Here is a 24449-nt window from a genome sequence, read left to right as displayed (position 1 = left end):
AGACCTAATTTGATCCGTTCTGGAAGGATGAAATTGGTAGTAACTGCTTGCTTTAAATTCGGTGGATGCTGCCAGTTTTCCGTGGCTGCTCCTGAGTGAGTAGTGACGCACTACAGTGCCATGGCCACCGGGAGGCAATAGAACACCAGACTACTTTGGTATTTCAAAGTGAAGGCGGGTTGCGCGGGAGATGGAGTTGTGGGAGACCAAGGGATGGGGAGGGGGAGAGAAGAATAAAAGAGCTGCTTCATAAGCTTGTATGGGATCTAAAGAACACCCAAATCAGCAGGGGAAGCCGGCAGAGACAGACTGCAATGGTTTCTCTCCGCAAATGTATTTTCTTCTCAGTGTGTGAAGATTTGTCCTCGTGTATGTGAGTAAGGCGCATTGAAGGCATAAAACATCATCTGTTGCTGTGCCTTCGACGTTTTGCTACTGAGCATCTCGCTTTTAAAACCTCCTGTGTGCAGGCTCCTGGATCGGCTACGAAGAAAGCAACACCAAGTTCTCATCAAAACTTTTATGCTAACTTTTTGTGGTGAAAGCAGCATGTTGCTTGCTTGGTGGGTGTTTCATTGCCTCGTCCTGCGCCCTGGAGATATCATGGCTATCAGCGGGGACACCGACACGTCCGAGGTTGCTTCGTTTATCTGGCAAGCTGGCGACCCTTGGAGGACGGGTCCAGAGGCTGCGGAAGAGATGTTTTCGGAAAACCGAGGGACGGGGAACCCGTCAGTGGAAACACCTGGGCAATATTGGCTTCGAATGAGCAGGGGGCGACGGCGGAGTGCCCCGGACACCCCTGGGACCTTGTTGCGAGCCCGCAGAGGTGCAGAGGACGATGATGCCAAGGCTGTGCAGCAGTATGAGCCAAGAGTAATCGCCGAGTACCCTCGACTCATTGACCCGGCCCACCTGAGGCCTACCAAGCCCCTGCTTCCTTCAAGCACAGACCCTTCCAAAGGTGGACATGGAGGGGCCTCGGGGACCGACAAGGCTGAGAGGGGACCTCTGGGGAACAAAACCGCGACCGGCCAGAAGCGCCCCCAGGTCCAGAACCCACTGTACCCCATGACGGAGAACTCATATAGCGCCTACGCCGTGATGCTGCTCTCACTGATCGTCTTCGCCGTGGGCATCATCGGCAACCTGTCCATCATGTGCATCGTGTGGCATAACTACTACATGAAGAGTGCCTGGAACTCCATCTTGGCCAGCCTGGCCTTCTGGGACTTCCTGGTGCTCTTCTTCTGCCTTCCGGTGGTCATCTTCAACGAGATCACAAAGAAGAGGCTCTTGGGAGACATATCCTGCAGGGTCGTGCCCTACATGGAGGTAAGGTGGAACAGGCAGTGACATCTCCGATTCAATTACATTACTGTAGTGCTGCCCCACGAAATGGTCAGTTCCACATATAGCGCCAAGTCCCTGCAGGTAGAGCTGTCTAAGCACTTTCAGGTGTACAATTTTGTACATCAGAGAACCTCGGCCTTCAGAGATGCACTGGCCAGGTCAAGATCCCACTGTTTAGCCAAACATGAAAGCTGGTATGAGACAACTGTTTTTGCAGGACCACAACTAGCAACTTCATTGCTATACCAAAGCAACTAAACTACCTAATTGAGTTAAGCACTCTTTGCTGAGATGTGTGTGTATGTATCAGTAACGCACATGTTAAAGGTTAAGGATCATGACAGGAATCATCATTGAGTGGGTAATGACCTGAGTAACAATGAGCTTAGTGGTAAAAATATGTTATTTACAATGTTACAAAGTTGCAAAAAGTGGACGCAAGCAACATCTGAAATACAGTTTATTATTCACAGGAAACCACATCAAATACCAAGATAGTATAATCTTTGTGTCTGGGAGATCCCCTCTGGGAGTCAAGTTATTGAGTCCAGTTTACGACCGGAAGGTGTTTCTTATACATTAATCATGTATCCAACGGGAGCAGCGTTATTTTAGTACCTGACTTATGAAAAAACAAGCACACGGTGAGCAGGATTCTTTGATGGGAAGTGAGTTATGTCGCGAGGGGATGGAAGTTCTCTGAGTGCACGGGTTTGCGATGATGAAAGAAGGGAGTGATACAGAGAAGGGAAGGGCAAGAAACGAGTAGCTGTGATTTGAAATGTTAGAGCTAGGAGGGCCAGAGAAAGTGATGATGTTATGCTATTAGATGTGTCAAAGTGACAGAATGACCGTCTAATGTCAGTGTCCTGGGGAAAGGGTCATTCCTACTGAGAGGGAGGTGCAACCTGGTACCTCATGAGAAGGATTGGCAGTAGAGGAAATACATGATAGTTGGGGACCGGAAATAGATGCAAATACGCTCAAAGAGAAGAGGGAGAATTCAACTGAATTGCAAATAGGTGCTTAACAGTTCAATTAGCCACCTAATTTAGTGGCACTTCATTTCTGAATCCTAGAAGGGTGAACGGCTGTGAGAGGTTAAGTAGTGCTACACAGGCCCCATCCTTTTGTTTCGATGAGAACCTTATATAGGTCATCTTCCATTTATGTGTAACACTTGTAGGGGATTCTGCCAAGCCCAATCCTGACCCAGAGTTTGGCTGTTGTGTGACTTTTGCAACTTTTGTATGCATCCTACAGAGTACCAACTTGAGAATGTTAAGCAGCCAAACTACCTAGCAGGATAAACGGAGCTCACAGAGCTGTTATTTGTTAGGTTAACTGCCGTTATATGTCTATGTTTTAAATAGCAGAGCTACCCCCAGATGACAGAAATAGTGTTTGCATAAGTCCTTATCAAAAGAGCTATGGTTCTGGTTACACAGATTCCTCTGAGCAGAGATGGATTGGCCAAAAAAAGAATGAAAAGAGATGATTTTTTCTAGAGGCCAGTGCTTGCAAAGGGCAAGTGGGATAGGGAAGAAATAGCTCTTTATGCAGCAAGCATTTGTATATGGTAGGCCATGGGGGCTGTGACATACGCCTCGTTGGACAAACTAATCCACTTCTCTGATCTGTGTTTGACCACATTATTACTGATTGAAATCCCAGTAGGCCACATAGCCTTTCATCCTTCTTAGGTTGATAAATTGTCTACCATTATCTCTCAAATGCAACAAGAGACCTCTGCAGGGTGAATTTATGTTCTACAAATACCCTTGTTGTAAAAGCTGAGGAAGAGTCACACATAAACCAGGCAGTGTCTGATTCTGTCCCGCTTTCACGAGATGTTCAGGGTTCTTCTATCCCGTTGACAATGCTCGTGATTTCCCTAAACATCTTCACGCCTCTATCAAGGGAACACCATAAAACTGTCATCTGACTGATCGTCGGTGCTAGCTAATTAAATGGATAGTGAGGGTTCACGCTTACCTGCATTCACCCTCGTTAAAAGTATCTTACTCTCCTTTTTAATATATCAGTTTTAAATTTCTACAGCCCCCACCCTCTTTTTTCCTGTCTAATTGTAGCACAGGAGTGCTAGTACAGACATCCTGCTTAGTGTAGAGGCAGGATAAAGACATTTGGGCTGGAAATAGTAGACTAAACGGTTGCTCAAGACAGTGTGTTGGGGTTAAGGAAATTACAGTTGTGGTAGTCGGTAGTAGTTTGTTCTCGCCAAATGCGTGCCTGGTAACTGATGTTATATATATATATTCTCAGTGCTTAATTTGTGCTTGTGGTTTCTGGTGCACCGGCATTTATTTTTGAGGGCCGGCACTTACTTTTCTGCCTCAAGCATTTACTGCGAGCAAAAGACACATATGAGAAAGATGGAAGAAGAGAAAAATGAAAAAGTGTCACAATGGTAGAAAGCAGGAAGCTGCAAGAGTGAGCTGAAGGGGCAGGGAGTGGCTGTAAATGGATTGAAGAGGCCCGAGATGGCTTCAGGATTGTGCTGCCTCAGTATTCCATGTTGACACATTTAATTGCAGCAGCCGCGTGTTTCCAATGAGGGCTTTGGGCACTGACACGTTTTTATTTACAAACTAAACACTGCATATGCTAGAAATGGGTGCAATGTCCAAGCAAGTGGCAGTGTTGGTGATATGCAATGCTATAGTTAACTGAGTGTAAAATAGCACTGTGAGAGCGTTGTCTGCCACTTCTAAGTCACTAAGGGCCAGATGTACGACTCAGAGTTTTGCGACTCGCAATTTGTGACTCATTTGTGAGTTGCAAATTATGAGTTGCAAAACCATATGTACAACAGTGTACCTCACACTGTTTGTGATTCCCAATGGGGTCGCAAATGACCTATCTCTTTAATATTCATGAGGTAGGTTGCAATTTGTGACCCCATTGGGAATGGCTGCACTCACAGGAATGGTGGCCTGCTGGGGACTGTGACTCGCAAACCTATTTTGCAATTCGGTAAGTAGATTACCGAATCGCAAAATAGGGTTTGTGCATACCAAAATGCTTTTTCCTTGTCACAAATGGCGTTTGCAACAAGAAAAAAAGGTATGTACATCTGGCCCTAGGACTCTTCGGTCATTGGCTTGTCTTGCAGTACAACAGGTCCGTGTAGAAACCCTGCTAACTGCATTGTAAAAATGAAAAGGCCCAGAGAAGCTGCATGTGTTTACTATTGTTCTGTGCACGAGGGCGAAGCATGAAAATGTCAGCCAAACTGCTGCTTGTGAGGGATAGTTCAAGTAATTTGCATATTGGTACCTTTCCTGTAATGTCAGCACGTAAGATGGACACTGATGCAAGAGGTATTCCAGTTCATTTAGAGGAGTTAAAACAATAATTTCCAATCGAGGCATGGTTCGCTATATAACACATTTATCCGTGTTTTTACTGGTCGAGATTTTGAGGTAATTGTGCACATGGCAGTGTGTATGCGCGTGCAAAAGTACGTGTGCTTCCATGTATTGCAGCGTTCTGATGGTTTCTGCGGTGGATTGTGAGTGCAGTGTGTTAGTGTGTGAAGTGAGAGATTTGTCTGATGGTATATGATGTATTTATAACCAACCATTGATAGAGGGCAGTGCTCAGTTTGAGCGGGTGGTTGACGGTGGGGGGCACCAGCACTTATTTTTTGGGACCGGCTATTATTTTTTGGCATCTGACATTTACCAAGAGAGAGAAAGAAAAACAAAATGAATAGAAGAAGAAAGAGAAAGAGTGAACACCTCCTGGAGTGAGGGAAAGGGAATGTCTGGTAGTGGATTAAAGAGGCACAAGCTGGAATAAAGACCATGAAGCTTTGGTATTGGGTGCACTAACACTTAAGTGCACTGGCTGAGCACTTCTAAACACAGTTTTTGGAACAGGCACTCATTCTTTTTCAAAGTAAGCACCAAGTATTAGTGACTATGGCCCTCATTCCAACCCTGGCGGTGGAGGGCAACGGAAGCACCGCCAAAAGGCTGGCGGTGCTTCCAGGGCCATTCTGACTGTGGCGGTAAAGCCGCGGTCAGAAAAGGGGAACCGGCGGTTTCCCGCCGGTTTTCCCCTGGCCCAGGGAATCCTCCATGGCGGCGCTGCTTGCAGCGCCGCCATGGGGATTCCGACCCCCTTCCCGAACAGGATGGCGGGAACGGGTGTCGTGGGGCCCCTGGGGGCCCCTGCACTGCCCATGCCACTGGCATGGGCAGTGCAGGGGCCCCCGAACAGGGCCCCATAAAGATTTTCACTGTCTGCTTTGCAGACAGTGAAAATCCCTTCGGGTGCTACTGCACCCGTCGCACCCCTGCAACTCCGCCTGCTCATTCGGAGCCGGCTTCCTTGTTGCAGGGTTTTTCCCGCTGGGCCAGCGGGCGCCCTTTTGGCGGTCGCCCGCCGGCCCAGCGGGAAAGCCAGAATGGCATCCGCGGTCTTCTGACCGCGGAGCGGCCATTTGGCGGTTCCCGTTTGGCTGGCGGCACCCGCCGCCAGCCAAACTTAGAATGAGGCCCTATGTGTTGGAGTGATGGTGTGTGAGACCGTGGTGAGATGGTGATGCTGGTGATTGTGTTAGTGTGTGAAAAGGGATTGAAAACCAATCACAAAAGTTCTGGGTCTACCTGTCCATACCAAATAAAATGAATATTTTGGAGTGTCATCTGCTTAGACAGCAGAAACTGAAACAAATGTGAGAGTAGAAATACAACCAGCATGGAGACACACTCCCATGTGAGGGGATGGCAGATTACAGTGGTGAAGGGACTAGCAGAAGACGCTAGGCAGAATGTGAGAGGTGTGTAGAGAAACACTAAGGTGAGGAGAGGGTCAGAGGCAGAAGGGAAAAGGTGATTGGCCAGGAAAGAAAGAGCAGCATAGAAGTTAACAGGATGTGCAGAGAACTGCAAGTCCCCACCAGGCTATATGTAATGTACCCCTGCAAAGTTCTATGGTGGGGACTGATCAGCAAGGTTGTGGAGTTCCCTGCATTCCTGGGACACACACTAGGACTCCTAATCCAGATATGGTGGGACCCAATTACCAAAGAAAACAAAATGAACAGGGCAAGCCCTGGGAGCCTCCTGATTCTTGCCTGCATGGTGCAACTAGTGCCCAGAGTGATACCACAACAGTCGGGATGAACCAGGATTGCCTCCCAGTGTTCTTTGATCAGGGCACTGATTGCTGCCATCAGGACAGATCTTGGCACTCCTGATTCACTAACACTCAGCAGAGTAGGGAGTGGGACACAAGCTTGGGGATGAGTGGTATTACTCAGGTAGTGGCACAGAGTGGGGCACAGGCTGGAGAAGAGCTGGGAATTGAACATAGGTTAGTGGTGGAACGAGACACAGTTACAGATGAAGGATGGTACCAAATAGGAGACAGATGTTTCAGGCAGACAGGTACCTTGAAGTGGCACTGGATACGTAAGGACAGGAGTGAGGCGGGCGAGAGACCAGTTCAATGGATATAAGAATAGTCCATGGAAGGCTGTGTGCAGCCCAGTTGCTGTTCTGAGTGAGTCAACCATGATTAGATGTTTACTTACCAGTCCTAATCGCCCAAGTATGGCCTCGGGATCACTCATTCCTGCATATTATGGAAAGGGAACTCTCATGGATCCAGCTCTTTTTCTAACATGGTCACAGTGCTACGTCCGGTGGCGTCACATCCTGCGTACAGTGACTGGCAAAATGGATCTTCTTTTACAAACAGAATATTTGAGAAGTCCTTATAATTCTTGCTGTGTAGTCCATATTTTGCAAACATCACTCAGATAGTTTATGCCAAAACATAAAAAGTAGGTGTTCCCATTCTTGTGTCTAAGAACATGGTCAGATGGTCGTTCAGCATGGCATACTATATCATCACTGTGACATGCCGTGACTAACTTGCATGGTCCCTTCCCATCCTTGAGCACACAAGGCTCAACTTAAGAGCAACATTTTACTGTGCGTTACTGCCATATGATGGAGACTTAGCTCCATAGAAGAACTGGGGCATAGATTGTTAAATCCACAAAGGGGCACAATTCGACCTGCATGACATTTAGTAAGTGATCCTACAAACAAATCCAACGATATGTTAATGTATCCCAAGAAAAAACTAAATTTTGCAATCTGACTGTTTGAGGTCCAGGCCCTGCTGTTATGGGAAGGCAGATCGAGTGGGCTGCATCTTTGTGGCTTTCGGACTCTTTCTAGGCCTCCTGTGAGTAGCCTTTGAACCAGGATCGATTCAAGGTCAGAGGTCAAAAGACTTAGGATGGGGCACAGGAAAAGAAAGGGACCTCAGACAGAAGAAAGGAGCACCTGCAGGGGCTCCATGTGCTTTGTTCTGGTTTTGACAGTATTCTGGTTCATAGGCATAAGGTGACACTGCTTTTGTGAAGCCGTGGGAATGTTAGTATACCGCAAGAAAGCACTTAGCCCTAGCATGCGGGGGCACTGAGGAAACGGCAGCAGGCTTTCCCATGGAAATCACCCTATTCATAGTCACCATTAATACATTATTAATCACAACAAAGCCACGCTGCATCACTCTTGTCTGTTGTCCGAACTGTCCTAATTACATGTGCCCGCTTACCCTCGCCGTCATACTGGCTTCTTTAATTTGTTTCAACTAACCTTCCTCGCCCGCCTCTGCACACACAAAGCAGCTTTATGTATAATGCCACGAGATGAATATGCTATTATTTCAATAAAAATGCTCTATATAAACGCTGCTCATTGGAACTAGTTCTGTTATATTTCAGATATCTAAAATAAATCCTAACAAACCATTTGATTTAAGGTTGCTGCCTGGTTGGCATTTATGTATTTGTTTTGGAGTGCATTACATTGTACTTAGTAGCACATTTATTTGGTGAATGGTAGAGAAGGCATTGGCAAAGTCAATAGATTAAACCATTGTACTGTGTGCTTTTGACTTTGCCAATACTTGTTTGTGTATTAGGAAGCAAGTGCAGGTAAAACCATCTAAAAATGATGTTTCAGAGAGGTAAGGGTTGCTTCCTTTCCTTTAGCGCACCTTCTTCACATGCAGGTGTCAGCATACAATCTCCAGTTCTGCCAACCACTTGCAACCTATGACGGTCAAATTGTAACAGTTAAACAATAATAGAGTATGTGGAATGCCCTCCTAAGCTAACTTTCATTGGGGAGTTAGAGCTGGCAAAAAGCAACTAATACCCGGATGCTCCAGAAATTAAGCAATCCTTTTTTGTGTTTCATCCATCTTTCAGATGCTTTTGCCAGAGAGCATTTTCCAGCGTTATTGGTACTTGTACAAACTCACTGGAGAGAGAATTACACACCTAAACATCCAGTAGAAAAAGACTGACACTAAAATACTGTGGCGGGCAAACCCAAGATGCCATTGGCAATGTCTCCAGTCAATGGCAGAAGGTTCCAAGTCAAAAGCAATCAAATGATGTAGCTGGCTGTCCTAAAGTCCTTGAAGTAGGTACTGCATATAGTATTTTCACCATACACTTCAGACCTTTAAAAGACAAAAAATAAAAAATGAGTACTTTTCACGTTCAAATACAAAACAGTAAACAACAGTGGAAAACTTCAAATACCTTAGCATTCCTGTGCATACTTCAGCTGACTGTCCTTCCAGAATTCAAATATATAAATGGCCAACAGTTTCGGCTTTAAAGAGCAACATTTCTTGTGTTTTGTTATAAACATTTTATTAATTTTCAGAACACAAAAGAAATAATACAAACAGTAAAAAGCAACATATGGAATATAGAAAAACGAGATCCAAGTAAATATCGCATATCATACGTAATAATAAAGCAAAAATGCACAAACCATTATGCATGTAAGCTACAAAAGAGAAATGTTGGTGTAATAACTATCGAAGAAAAAATTGGAAAATCAACCATCTGTTTTGATTGCAAGCAAAATTAACCAAATATATAGAAAACAACAAAAACTAATCAAATCTAATAATACTAGTTTGATAGTAATTTAGTAAAATAAGGATTATAAAGAGAATGTGTGTGGATCTCAATGGTAAGTTCTGTAGAGAAGATGAAAAACAGGAATAGAAGAAAATAAAGAAAAAATTAAAAGACAGAAAAGAAAGAAGAGCGAGAACACCATGAAGTTATATTACATAAAATAAAAATAAAAATAAAGAGATACTTCCAACAAAACCATATAAAGCAAAAATATTAGTAAATAACAAATTATGTTGCTGCCATATAAGTGTCTAATGTGTGCCAGAGTGACTGTGAAGGGGCAGGTATCTTTGGGGAAAATTATAAACATTTATGTATGCTCCTAACGTAGGTAACCCATTCCGACCATGTATAAAATGAAACATTATTTAAAGATTTCCATTCTAGGAATATTACTTTGAGTGCTACCATCAAAAGAAGGTCTAACAAGTCCATATCACTGTCAGACATATCCAAAGGAGAACACACAACATGTGGGCCTAACATAATAAGAAGGGTAGAGAAAGAAAGAGATATATTAAAATTTTTAGAAAGTCGATCTTGAACATCCATTTAATAGTTGGAGAGGTGCTTGCATGTAAGGAACATATGATCGAGAGGATTGTGGTCTCCTTACAGGACAAGCAGAGGTCAGAATCAAGAAGCTATAATTTAAACATTTTGGTCGGTGTCCAATAGAGAAAGTGTGCAGTGTAAAAGCACATCTGGAATAATATTGGAATTAATATATTGTTAAGATGTGTAGAAGAAATGTTTGTCCAGTTCTAATCAGTAATCAAAGAAAGGTCTGACTTTTGAAGATATATCGACCAGCGTTTTTTCAGAGGTGAAGGGGACGTCATCATTGCATTCCACAAGATTTTGTATATTTTTTGAAGCTATATGAACCCCCTTTACTCAGTTGTTGAAAAAAGAGAAGAACATTCAACGAGATAATGTACCAAGTTTTTACATTTCTACTTTAATCTTTAAGAAATTGTTAAAAACCATGTTTGATTGTGACTATTTAGTCTTTAGTAGGGCAAATGAGACGAATAGATTATCTTCCAACAAATCAGGCTCTACATTTATACCTTTTGTGACACAGACTGGACCTATATCAGCTGAAACCTCAGTAGGTAGTTTTGAGTCGTACCACAAGGAAAAGGCAGAAGATTCAGACAATGTAGTCGGCTTAAAAGCTCAGATGATATCAAGAAAAATATGTGAAGAATGAGGTAAATCAAAAGAGTTCATAATTAAAGCTGGAAACAGAGAATACCGAGATAGAAGTTGATGCTAAATTAGAGGCCAAGGAGGAACTATGGTAGGTGAGAGATCGAGCCAATACTCTCTGTGAACTATAAGGAAAGCTGTTTGATGACTATCCCAACTATACCAATTTAGGAAGTCATACCCTCACACTGAATGCAGGACTCTTAAGTTTTTTAAAATTTATTCTAGGTTTTTATTAGACCACAACACTTTAGATCTAGATCTAGATGAGAGACAAAAGTAGAAGACAGGCAAACAGGAAGCACATACTCAGAAAATTTACAAGAAGAGTAATCATCATGTTTATAATTTCCAATCTTCCCCACCAACATATAAATTTAGGGGACCAGGAGGATAACTGGTCTTTGATATTATCTAGGAGTTTTGTTCATTAATGGAAATTGAATCTGCCAAGTTCTTAGAAAACCACTTACCAAGATATTTAATCATTTTTGCTTACCATAGAAGGTCTGAATGTCCAATACAAGAAGAGTGACAATAAACATCAAGCGGCATGACCTCAGGCTTATCTCTATTCAACTAGTAACCCAAATAATTTGTTTGCGACTGAATCAAAGAAAGAAGTTTAGGGATTCCTATAGCAGGATTTCCAGAGACAATTAAGATGTCATCTGCACATGCAGCTGTCTTAAATGTATGTGGACCAAAAGTAACACCATGAATTTCTGAAGAGGTATTAATCATCACTATTAATGGCTCAATCACCAAAAGAATAAAAGTTGAGATAATGGACAGCCTTGACAAGTGCCTTGAAATAAAGTAAAAGAGGATGAAAGCGAACATTAACTGTTATCCTCACAGTTGGGTTCACGTAAAGGGCCATAACCATCAAAGAGGAAGTTTCACCCAAGTTATTTTTATCCAAAGCAACTTTAAGAAAAGGCCATTAGACTTTATCAAACGTTTTTTCAGCATCCAAGGCTATTGCAACAGTAGCTGGGGAATTAACAAGTGATGCTTTTTTGACCACATGGCAAAAAAGACGAGAATTGTCACATACCAATTTACCTTTTATAAACCCAGATTGCGAATGATAAATTAATTTGATAATTAAGGGTTCTAGGATTTTTACAAACTTTTTTGCATAGATATTTGCCTCTATATTTAGAAGGGAGATATGCCTATAATTCTTAGGGTTCAGATGGTCCTTTCCTTCTTATAGGAATCACCACTATGGTGGCTTCCACTGATGACCCTGAGACAACTCCAGATGTAACAAATTGCTGAAGTAAAGACTCTAAAGGAGGTAAAATTGTATTAGAAATGGACTTGTAAAATTCAATTGGAAAGCCATCTGGTCGAGGAGCCTTACCTCGAGGAGTACGTTTAATAGCCTGTAATATTTCTTCTCTCATAATCAGTTTGTTAAGTGAAATATGCTCATCCTCTAAGAGGGAATTTTTAAGTCTCCCCATACAATATGTTTCTCTGATTGAGGTAAAGCATTAAGTTTAGAAGTGATTGTATACCAAAATTGAGAATCATCAATATTTAGAGCATATATATTAACTGCCTAGAGTTCACCACCATCATTTGGAAGTCTAGCTATTGTCCACCTGCCTTCATTGTCATGTTTGACAGATATGATCAAAAAAACAGATTGTTTTGTGATAAGTGTAAAGGCGCCATTCTTTTTTGAGTTGCGTGGAGAGCAACTAAGCTAGATATTGGTCCAACACACAAGGAAGTCGCATGCTTATGACCGATCATAGTTTCTTGTAAAAGGATTAAACCCTCCTTAAGACAAGTATAATAATCTAATTTTGTTACACTTTACTTGGTGATTTAAACTTTAACATTGAGAGACAACCTTCAATTCAGTTATATTAAAATGTAATAGTGGATCCAAAAATTGAGATGATGATAGCCACCCCATACAGAGGGCCAAATAGAGGAAGCATCTTCTCCAAAAGGAAAACAACCCATAGCACAAGAAATGAAGGGAAGAAAAATAAAAGAAGAATTTAAAAAAGTAACAGAAACAAACAAGAGAGCACACACAAAAACATATATTCAAAAGTCATCTCTAAAAATTGAGATGATAGATCCCAAGTGATGAAGTTTAAAGCCTAGGAGGCTGTGGGAGCATACACACAGCAGACGGAACACTGAGTAATCCATAGAGCTGAAATTTGAATTAAAGATACTAATATAAAAAAATTAATTCTCCAATAGATGGGGGTCGATATAAAAGATTAACAATTTGAAATAACACAACACACAAACAGATATAAAAAGAAACATCAGGTGTAACATACAACAGTTAAAGAGAAATAGTAATGTTAAGAGAGAAAAAACAACACAAAACAAAAAGAGAAACTCAGGTAAGGTCACTTGTATGCATGTCCTCAGCATAAAACAGTGGAGAGAGTACCATGTCTACACATACTTAGCAGATCATTCTCTACTACAAAAGAATAAAAAGGAATAGACAACCAACAGTCATCATTGGTGATGGAGAGTGAAGATGAGAAAAAGAGGAGAAGAGGAAATAAAATCTCCCTCCCTGACTCCCCACGGATAAAAGATAATGGCATATCATATATCAAATAATAGTTCAGTAAGCTAAGAATTAAACAGAACATAGCCATTGCTGAAAAAAGAGACAAATAGAGTCAATATATAACATCTTTACCACCAATAAGTCGAAAACAATTGCATTTTCAGGGCAAAAACTAGCAGCAAAATTTGCAGTTGAAAAATAAAGAATTCACAGAAATAATGTGAAATAGTGAAAGTCAAGGTGGGGAAAAATACAAAGAGCCAGAATAACCATCTTCGTCCATCTGAGTCTCAAATGTATGGTCCAAAACGGTAGCAAGATCTGAAGACTCATCAAAACAATCCTGAAGAGGGAGGGACCGGCAAGTGGGAAGGGGATATTCCTTTCCGACAGTCTATTTCTTAAGGCTATAAAAGCTCTTCCTCTTGCCACAGTGTCTCTCGAAGAATCTTGAGCAATTGAAATCTTAGTTGCATTCCAAGAAACCCCCTTGGATTTCCTCATCTGTGCAAGAATAAGTTCTGCATGATGAAGAAGTGAAGGTTTAAAAATTACTGAACGTGGTGTTGTAGATTGCTTCCATTGAAAAGGTGGTATCCGATAGGCATGTCCTATTTCAAAGTGTCTATGAAAACAAATTTAGAGGATATTGGGATCCAGAATTCCAAGAAGTCAGTTATATCTTCCACTCCCTCTGGAAAGCCAAAAATTTGCAAAGTACAATGATTATTACAATCTTCCACATCAGTGGTGTCTCTTTTAAGAGAAGAGACAACCTGATGAACCTTTTGGAGATGTTATTCTTGGGCAGTTGCACAATCTTTTATATTACTAATTCTACAACCAGCATGGTTAATCCTACAAGTCAGGTCTTCCATGTCTTTTCTGATAGCCGCAACCTCCACTTGTAGGAGATACATGTTAGTTTTAGTATTTTGTGCAATGCCATGTACATCATTGAGTTTAGATAGTATAGCCACCATTATTACAGAATCTCCAGTTTTGCCCTTCATAGGGGAGTCAGGGAGTAGAGGATCTTGCTGCTGATGCGAAAGAGTATGGTGACATGGGCATACGAAAACCAGCGCAGTAGAAGAAAGCACTGCAATGTTTTTGAAATGTGGGATGCAAAAAGTGAAGGCTCTACCATCTGTTACAGGCTTTTCTTAGTTAAATCCCTTTATGCAAAGAGGAAGTTCAAGAAAAGTGATCAGCTTACAGTTCAAACATCATCTGCTGCAAGATTCTATTTTGCAGAGTGCATTAATGATATAGTAAACTACTGCTGATATCATAAATCACACAACAAAACATACACGCACTCACAACCACACATGCACACACATACCACATGCAACGCACATCCGCATTCACGAACACACTAACATACACACACCCCCCTACACACACACAACACCCCTCACCCACCTCCCCTGTCGGAGCACCCAACTTACCTGATTTCAGGGGGTCCTCCGGCAGGAGCTGGGACGGCAGCAGCAGCGTCCTCCAACAGTACACCCCTTGACCGTATCATGGGTCATTCTGCGGCTGTCTATTGGCGTGGCGCTGCTGCTGGCAGCAGCACCACCTTTCCTCCGTCCGCCGCCATGACCATAGCTGGAATTCCGCCATCCTTCTGGTGGTATTCCGGCTACGGTCATAATAGGGCAGTCGGGTGGTGGCCTCAGCCTTTTGGCAGCTGTCACTGTGGCGGTAGGTGTTTTTTACCGCCAATGTCATAATGAGGGACTGTATCTTCATCTTTCTTTCTCTTGTCATCCTTTTTCAAGCAGCAGGTAAAAATTATCAAGCGTATCTCCAAGCATAATTTAGTTGCAAAGTGTTAAAAATCAAAGGTCTATGGGGCTGTGGGGTAGCAATATCGAAAGCACAATTCTCTCAAAACGGGAAAGTTAAGTAACTTTCAGCGTTCTCCAAGGTAGCACGATATTTATAAGACCTCGTCAGTCCTTTTTGCATCTCTGCGCTACCAGAGGAGAAACAGCCATGGCTTGGGGGCTGCGCAGTAGAGTTGGTGAGGAAGAGGTTCGCCCGGCGAGAGGAGAAGTGCCAGGCAGCTTACTACGATTCCCCTGGGGAGAATGGCTCCCTCGGAAGCTTCCCCGAACAAAGGAAGATAACGGGCAGTGCCATCTTGTGAGGTGCCTGTTCTTGAGGAGTTGATCCGTGGTCGGCATTTTGTAGTAAAACTGTGGTCCCCGGCTCATAACAGCAACTGAGCAGGCTCCATAGGCATCTCTACGTCCATGCACGTCATTGTTGTAGAAGCATCTTGCTTCTCTATGGCTCAGCGCGATGGAGGCTCAACAGAGTACAGAAGAGAGCCATCATCCAGCGTGGCACCCTAATCAGGCCCCCCCTAAAAGACAACTTTTCTTTTAAATGTGCCATGTGGGATCACCCTTTCGTCCACTGGAAGATAATAAAACGAGTTACAAGTTGAGTAATAATAAAAACTTTAATGACAAGCATTGACAACGTCAATATTAAGTCTTGATTAAAACATGAAAAAACAGTTGAAACCAAAAAAAAAACTGTTGGTTTTATAAAGAATGCATCTGTAAAAAACAGAATCAAATTTCTGACCATTCAGTGTACTTTTGTTAAATAAAATAGTCTCTCGTGTTGCAATATAGGCACTCTGTAGGAGAATTTATAATACATCAAAGAGCTATTAGGACATAGGGAAAGAGTTGTTGCCCTCGGGGAGGAACCGAAGCCCGCTCTATTTATAGCTCAATGAGTTGGCAGCAGTAGGCAAGCAGACATATGCCTTTTCAAACCATACCTAACAACCTTAAAGACTATTGAGTGTATGGTGTTCACTATAGAATTGGTCATTATTATCAACATCATATGATTTCCTGGTGTGGGAAGCTTTTAGTATGGCTGGGACATCATTGGGGTGTCAGCATTGTCCACAAATGTTACCCCTATGAATGGTTTTCAATTGCTTCTGTAAGAGTTTTAACTAATTATTTGTGCACCAATTATTATTATTATAATTATTAGTAGTAGTAGTGGTAATAGTATTAATGTTGCTGTTTATCCACCTCTCGTAGCTCAGGATTAAAGCTCTTTCTGTGAGATCAGGGGTTCCAAGTGCGTATGGTGTTCCTTTCTGCTCCCTTGTGATTCTGGGGAAATGACAATGATGCAAGCAGACACATCAGTGCTCTCCAAAACCAATGCGAGATCGAACTGACAACACAATTCGTAAATGCAAACAATATTGAGAAAGACAAAGCAGAGGTTAGCATTTGCAAAGCGCGATTACATTACTGCCAGATTGTAGCATCATTTCGTGCATATCTTGAGGTTGAACACTCACTGCTGGAAAGTCAGCAATTTATTTTTGTTGGTCGAAAGCAACATGGTGAAGCCTGTTAGTTATTGTTAGTTATTATGAATTGCCCTTTGTGTAGAAAGTGTACACTGTGCAGAAATCGTTGATACGGGTCTATGTTTCATGTAAGTGGGAACAGTACTTTGGTGTTCTGGCAGCTGTGTGATGGCTGCTTTCTGTAATAGCTACTGGAAACACGGTGCACGGGTTGAGGAACACTGGTGAAGTCTGATGTTCCGAGAAGCAGTGGTTACATAGGGCTTTACTTCGAACTGGACAGGAACGTAACATTGGTTTATTTCTGGAAAAGGCGCTACATACAGAAGTGATCTCATCAGAGGAGTTTTCTCCACTTGCAGAATAACTTGAAGAAAGAAACAGTAGTGTACTGTAATACAAAATGATTGGGCTTTCTGCAGAATATGACCAGAGCCCCCGAGTCTCATCAGTCTAAGATATACTAATTGGCCTTAAGCTGCAAGGGCACCCATTGAATGGTGTGCCCTCCAACCCCCTGCCCTCAGCGGCTGCAGGGGCCTGTGTTACTGATCTGGAAAGAAAAGCTCCAAGTGGACTTTCCTACGGGCTTTGTGATTTGTGATTAGAAAATTGTACATTACTTTTATGTGTCCAAACGCAGAGAATCCTTTGGGGGAATATGCACTTTTGAAGGAAAAGAGAAATCATCCATCTGTATTCCCGATGATTATGTGTTTCTAAACTTCCCTAAATTCAGCCCACAGACTCCTTTTCTGAATCAAAACTGTAACTCAGTCCCAGCTTCTGCAATCCTTGAGACGTTTGATGTGGTAGTCAAGCAGTCCGAGAGGAACGATTTAAGAACATCCAGCCTTGAGCGTCACAGTCACCCAAACACCAGCCACACTCCCCTCACCACCTAGATAAATAGCAATGCCGGCACAACCCGCCATGCGCACCAGAAACAGCTTGCCGTCATCCAAATGTGTTTGCGACCTAGCTTTAAATGAGGGGTTAATAAGAAATTAATAGATGGGGGACGGAGACGGGCTACACTATCCAAAAGCTTTGAATTGATCATAAACATCTATACTGTTTGATGCAGTGGTTAATTCGGGTTCATGCGTCAGGCAGCACTGCAGACTGGTGAGAGCCTTCAACAAGGCAATGTGTTATCAGACTTTGCAAATAGCACATACTGAAATGTGATTGCCAGCAATATCAGAGAGCTACGATGCCTCTGAAATATACCGAAGCCAGCCAAACCTGTTGATGGGATCAGGACCCAGAGAGAACAGTTAACCTAGTCTTATACATTTACTGCAAGAGGTTAAAGTTCCCATATAGTTCCAACCAGGTGACTATCAAACCGACAATACCAATAGACAAAATGGAGGAAAATATGGCAAAAAATATTGACAGGTAAGTCAGTCTAGATATTCTGTTCCTTAGTCCTCATATATATACCTACTCAGTACACGTATCTTCTTGGGATGTAGATGTGGAGTTATGAATAGTAAATGTATACTTCCCTATATGCACTTACCTTTCCATATTCTGTCCTCGATATTCTTGTACCATGATATTCTGGGGTTTTATATTCTGTAGTACAGTTTTCAAAGCACTATATCAGGCAGGACGGACATTTAATAAATTCTAAATATGTCCTTTTCGCACAAGCTAAATTAGGTGACCCTTTAGTGTGCTACCAACAGAATTTGTCAGATTACCCCTACAACCGTGAAGCATGGGTATTGCCAAGGTTGAGGGTAGCAAAGTATCAACTGCAGCACTAAACACCTTGTACCTGCCGGGCTTGTGTCAAGATGCGAGATCCATTGGGTGATGCGATCATATTTCTTCAGGCCTGGAATGAGACATACTGTGGAGTGTAGGATATCCTTAAGGGTTGCTAGGTGGAGTCTGGCTGGCAATAGAGCAGGGATTTTACTGCCATCTAGATGTGAGAGCACAATGGCTTAAACAGCAATTTTGTAATTACTTCTGGAAGAAATGTTTCACTTTCTATTGAAGAGAAAGTTGTTTCCAGGTCATCTATTTTGTTTAGCAGTGTGCTCCTTGAAGGAAGTGGGTGAGGTTGGTGTCCTGGGTGAATGACCTTGACCCCAGTGTTGTTGTTTTTTGTTTGTGGTTCTTGTAAAATAGCAGGAATTTTGCCCTGGGTGGGATGAGCTTCAAGTAAGTGATGGACATCCAGGGTCCAGATGAAATGCAGGCAGTGTTTAAGACATTATGGTCCTCATTACGAGTCTGACTCATGGTGGAGGTCGGACGACCACCAAAGCAGCTGTCCAGCCTTCACATTACAACTGTGCCGGAACCGCCACGGTCCCATCTGCTGGCACCGCCAGGTTGCCACCAGACGACAGCCTGACAGTGCCAGGTGTCTTAATCCGCTAGGGGAGCGCTGCCCTGGGGATTTCGAGTCCCCTCTCCACCGGATTTTGAATGGCGGTCTCACCACCATGCAAAGGGTGGCAGCGACTGGGTGCCGGGGGCCCCATGGAATGTCGTCGCTCTTTTCACTGCTTGAATTACAGACAGTGAAAAGCACAATGGGTGTTGCTGCACCCGACACACCACAACATTGCCGCCATCTTGATTACGAGCCGGGATCACTGTTGTGTTGAGTATTCCGCTGGGCCAGCGGAAAACTCATAATTCAGCCTGCAGGCAAAAAACCAGAGTGCCGGTTTTTTATCTGAAAGAGTTTGGTGGGTGGCCTCCGCCACCCGCCAAACTCAAAACGTGGCCCTGAATGTCTGAAGCAGAGGAGACTTTCAAGCACAGTTCTCCATCATTTGCATATTGGTGAATCTTGACACCGCAAACTCATCTCACTCATGCCTGCATAATGAGGAATCCCTGCTGTGACAAACCAAGTAATATCATGACACTGGATAGCTCTTTCATTACCTTCTAGCACAGATTTAACCACCCTGGTGCAGTGAATCTTTCCAGTGGAAAAACTCAAATTACCCATGCACCGGGCAGCCCTTCTTTAATAAGCAACCCTTTTTCCATACACATACTTTCACTTGACAAAATGAATAGCATTCTAACAGTAGGCAGCCCCATTCCTTCTTTCCTGTCCCAGAAAATGACAGCACCCGGACTCCACCCAAAAAAATAGGAGAAATCTGCCAATGAGCACCCACTTCTTACAACCATAAAATACTTGTGCACTCTAAGGCTTGGCACCATGCAGCACCCCACACTCCCAAAACGGTCAGTATTCTTTAATTCGGCAGCCTCCTTTACTCTCTCTGGAAGAACAGAAAGGAGTCTGTTCTCACCTTGGCACAGCTGCAACGGTCCAGCCTTTGGCGACTCTCAAACAAGGTAACAATGGTACAACAGTCATACATCTCTGCCATTCCGAGTAGTATTAATGCACAAGTGCTCAAGACACTTAAACAAAACTCTTTCCAAGATTTGTATGTCTGGACCAGAGAACAACTCTGCCAAGACCCATATATAGAGAAAAGGTAGCGGAGCACTCTTATGATGTATCTGATGTATTTTTACTTTATGTCCCAGGAATATACATTAATGTAATCTTTAAAAGAGTATAGTCATAACTGATATAAGTATTGAAATAATATAAGAAAAACTTCCAAATATTGTAATAGAAAATGTTCTTTTACTTGATAATAATTTATTTTACATACAAGCTATAAACATGTCAACATTTTGTTTACAGCAGTACAGACAATAGTGAATGTGTTGACAATCGTGACAGAAGCTTCCAGCAGACGCAAGTTTTGTCTCTATCTAGGGGCTTTTTCAAGGCTATATACAAGTAAAGTTGTATTAAAAACGAATCCTTTTAAGTGCTAAGCATAAGCCATAGAAGCCTAGCGATGTGTCAACCCTATGCCAAAAATAGAACCTGTTTGTTGTGTTAGAAGCTCTACAGCGGTATCCTCCAAAGTAAATCTGTGTTTGTTGCATAATCTGAATCCAGTGTTAAGAGCGCGTGGTGTCTGGTCTCAAGCGTTTTGCAACTGCCAAGAAGTTAGCTTTGTTGAGCAGTAAAAACGTGGTCTTTATAAGAATATGGACCTTGATAATTCCCTGTATAGTATCGTCATAAAGTCATTGTGCCATGCGACCAATTGTGACATTGGGTTGACAATTCACTAGACTTCTATGACTTAGGCTTAGCGCTTATGAGGATTCGTTTTCAAAACAATGTGATACAATATACATTTATTGCGGCACTCATGGCCATAAAAGTACATTAAAAAAACAAAACTATTTCATAAACATGTTGATCATTGTACATCTTGCAAGCAAAGCTACAGAAGTACTATGATAAAAACAATTTCATAAACTCAGTGGTCATGGCACTTTTTGAAAGCCCCATGTCGAGATTCAAACAGTCTCTAAAAACATATTTTAAGTCCATAGGCCAATTAAAATCATCAAAGTAAAATGCAAACATTTAAAACCATCATGAAAAGTGGTAGGTAGCCTAAAAAACAATTTCATGTGACCCGTTTCCGCAAGCACCTAATCCTAAATAGATATCTAGAGACAGCATATACAATGGGTTAGTGGGTATCAGTCTTCAGAATTCTTAGGGCTTCAGCACAGTATAATGAACCAATATTCTGACAGATTGGGAATAACCATAGTGATCTAGGTTTCCTATAAGCAGGACAGGAAAAAAGAAAGTGGGCATCTGATTCTTCTGCTTGGCCACAAGAGGGGCAAGCCTTGTCCGGTTAATGCCGCCTGTTATTCCAACTGCTGGTAAATGGGCGCAAGGGTAAGGCGCCACGTCTAAACTGTAGATAAAGCTTCCTGGCTATGGCTGGTCAGCATTCCTCCAGGAAGCATTCTAAACTATAAAAAATCCTTGTGGCCCAGAAATCTCAAGGTCAGAACACCTTTTGAAGAATCTATTAATAAAGATGTCAACTTGTGGTCCAGAAAGCATGTGGTGAATACCAACTTTACTTGTATATAGGCTTGAAACGAAACACGTGTCGGCTGGAATCTTCTGTCAAGATTGTCAACACATCGCAATCTCACCTGTTCTGTTGTAAACATAATGTTGGCATGTTTAGGGTTTATACATTAAAGAAATTATTAAGTAAAATAACACCTTCTATTACAATATTTCGGAAAGATGCTAGCCTGTTGGGGGTGGCCGTAGGGAAGGAGTGGGTTGTGCGTAGGAAAATGATGCTAACCTGGTTAGAGGTAAAAAATGCCTCTAGCCAGACTAGCGCCATTTCATGATTCCTGTTTTAGGAATGGCAGGAGTCATGCCCACCACCCGAATGGCCAGCACAGGGTACAAGTGACCCCTAGGCATGGCCATTGCACCCTGTGAAATGCAGGGGGCCCCACGTTAAGGCCCGATGGCAAATAAGATGTAGAAAAAAATACTTACCTGGACTGACGTGGGAAGGGGTCCCCCATCCTCCGGTGTCCCTCTGGAGGGGGTGGGGGTGTTCCTGGTGCTTGGGGAGGGCACCTGTGGACCCATTCCATGGTGCTTATCCATGGAAATAGGTCCACAGGTCCGCTAATGCCTGGTCTGACCCAGGAGTTAAATAATGGTGCTAAGCAAGCTTAGCACCGTTATTTGGCCCCTCCACTCACCTGTGCGTCATTTTAGCTTGGGGATAAATATGGGGCTATGGAGATAGCTCCATTTTTTGGATGGGAAACCCACCTTGCATCTCATCGACGCAAGGTAGGTTCACTCAACCCAAAAATGGTGCAAATTCCTATATTTTGACGTTAGACGTGTCTAACGTCAAAATATAAATATGGAGTTGGGTTTGCACTGAATTTGCATTAAAAAATGACACAAATGCATCGCAAAAAAGTACAAATATGGGCCTAAAATAGTAATTACGCCAAACCACAAACACCATGGCAGTCCTTGAATTCCATTGTCTCATTGTGACTTTTATGGATACGATTAAACCTGTTGTGTTCTATTTCCTTGCAGGTTTAGATGCCATTAAGATGTAATTTTTAGGTATGGCATTAACCAGGACCTTTTGATTCAAATCTATATATATATATATATATGTATGTACAATATATTTATTTGAGGAGGCTTTCAACCACCTTTCTTCATCCATTGATCTATTGGTGTGTCATGCATGTTTTACTTCCACCCACTGCAGCATACAAGATGGGGGTCAGCCCAGTCCAACCACTGGATAGCTTCATGGTGGTTTGATGTTTCACAAAGAGCACTTCCACACACAAGCTTGTTCCCTTCTGTGGCAATGTCATGTTTTAAATGTGTTACTTTGATGTTTCTGTTGTTTTTAGAGTATGATGTGACAGCAGCACACTTTAAACCATTTGGTTGCGTAGGCCGCATTCCACACTTTATCAGTTCCTGTCCCCTACCAATGCTTTTATACATTTCTTTCGAAATGCAGTTTATTTGACTGGTGGTATTTCACAGCATAATAGACGGCGTCCATTTTAAACTGTTCTGTACCAAGTTCTCCAAGGCCTAGGCCTCATATTATACATGTGAATTTATAAGCGGACAATTCTTCAGAACATGTTTATGCTGGTCTCAGTTTCACCAATAGTTCTGCAATACACATTCCCAAAAAGAATATCAGTCTTTATCATATCTAATTTTCAACATTTGTAATGCTTATTTTTTGTTTGAAAATGGGTTATTGGTAAGGGCAGATAAGTACCTACACTAAGCAATAGGCCACTAACCTCCACTTAGGTCCAGTAAGGTCTCAGTAAATTAAACCTAGTTCAACCCTTGGTAGCTTGGCAACGAGCGACAAGGCTTAACTTAGGAGACAAAGTACAAAGCATTCAAATATCACAAAACAGTAATTAAATAAAACACAGGAAACAGTTTAAAAATCTGAAATCAATTTATAAAAATAGGAAATATTTTTAGCTTTAAAATGACACCAAAACCAATAAAATCAGATAAGGGGAACCAGAGATATGAATTTTTAAAGAATTAATGCTTTCTAGCGCATAGAAACAAAAAGCGCCAATCTGGTCATCTGGTCGCACCTTAACCGGGGCAAAGTCAAAGTTTAAGGCCGACCGCGATGGAGCCCGGTTCGGCTACAGCCCGCGGGAGGCCTCAGTCAAAAGTTTACCTTAGGACTTAGTCGTTTTTCTGGAGATTTTCTTCAGCAGGACGAACCTGCAAGTCAGGCCTGGTCGCGGTTGAGGCAGGCCGGCTAGAGTTGCCACGGCGGGTCGGTCCCTCTATGGAGCTTTTTTCCAAAAGTTCTCCAAAGTTCTCCGAACTTCTGGATCTTCTTCCAGATGTTCTTTTAAGGTTCTTTTGAGGTCCACAGTTCACCCCAAGGTTCCAGAAGCTCTGAGATGCTCCTTGTGGGTGCGGACTACAACTCCCAGAAGGCACCTGGCGCAAACTCCATTTTGGCCACTGGACAGTGGTCAGCTGGTCGGTTTCTTCAGAAGATGGTGCAGGGGTCTCTGGTTAGCAATTGTTTACCTGTAGCAAACAGGGAGTCCCTCCTTGAACCAGTTGAAGTCAGGCAAAGTCCTTCTTGTGGTGAAGCCGAAGTGTGCAGCTGGTGCAGTCCTCCAGAATGCAGTGTCCAGTTGCAGGCCAGGGGTCCAGCAGGGCAGTCCTTCTTCTTCTGTAGTTTTTACTTGTTGTAATCTGATAAGGATCTGGTAGGGAACTGAGGTGTGGGTGCAGGTCTGACAGTTGTATCCTTGCTCCTGGGTGAAAAACAGCTGGGTCCTGGTTCTCCAATCAGGGGCAGGGTCCTTCCCCCTGTGATGACCACTTCCTTTGAAGTGTGACAAAAATCAATCCCAGGAAGCAACATTCCTCAAAAATCCATCATGGCTGAAAGTGATTTTTGGAGGTTACATCTGGCTGAGCCCACCCACTGGTGTGGCTAAAAACCCTAAACACATTCCTCTCCTGCCCTCTCCTAATCTAATCAAGGGGGCACCTAATT

The 24449-nt window shown here is 42.6% G+C and overlaps 1 protein-coding gene across 3 annotated transcripts in view; it reads left to right on the top strand.

The window, feature by feature from the left end:
* The first annotated feature begins 210 nt into the window (after positions 1–210).
* The window catches only part of GPR37L1 (G protein-coupled receptor 37 like 1), a 213333-nt gene continuing 189094 nt past the window's right edge, over positions 211–24449 (top strand). For 2 of the 3 annotated variants that reach the window (XM_069238944.1, XM_069238942.1), the window contains exon 1: positions 213–1335. In XM_069238944.1, the coding sequence (XP_069095045.1) occupies positions 523–1335 (813 nt within the window). In that variant the 5' untranslated portion in view covers positions 213–522. Of the gene's footprint in view, positions 1336–24449 lie in introns of all 3 variants that reach the window. The other variant, XM_069238943.1, reaches the window with a different exon arrangement.

The sequence above is a fragment of the Pleurodeles waltl genome, chromosome 6 (genome assembly GCF_031143425.1).
Source record: "Pleurodeles waltl isolate 20211129_DDA chromosome 6, aPleWal1.hap1.20221129, whole genome shotgun sequence".
NCBI classification, from domain to species: domain Eukaryota; kingdom Metazoa; phylum Chordata; class Amphibia; order Caudata; family Salamandridae; genus Pleurodeles; species Pleurodeles waltl.
The sequence above is the reverse complement of the archived record's forward strand: the minus strand, read 5'-3'. Positions and strand labels throughout refer to the sequence as shown.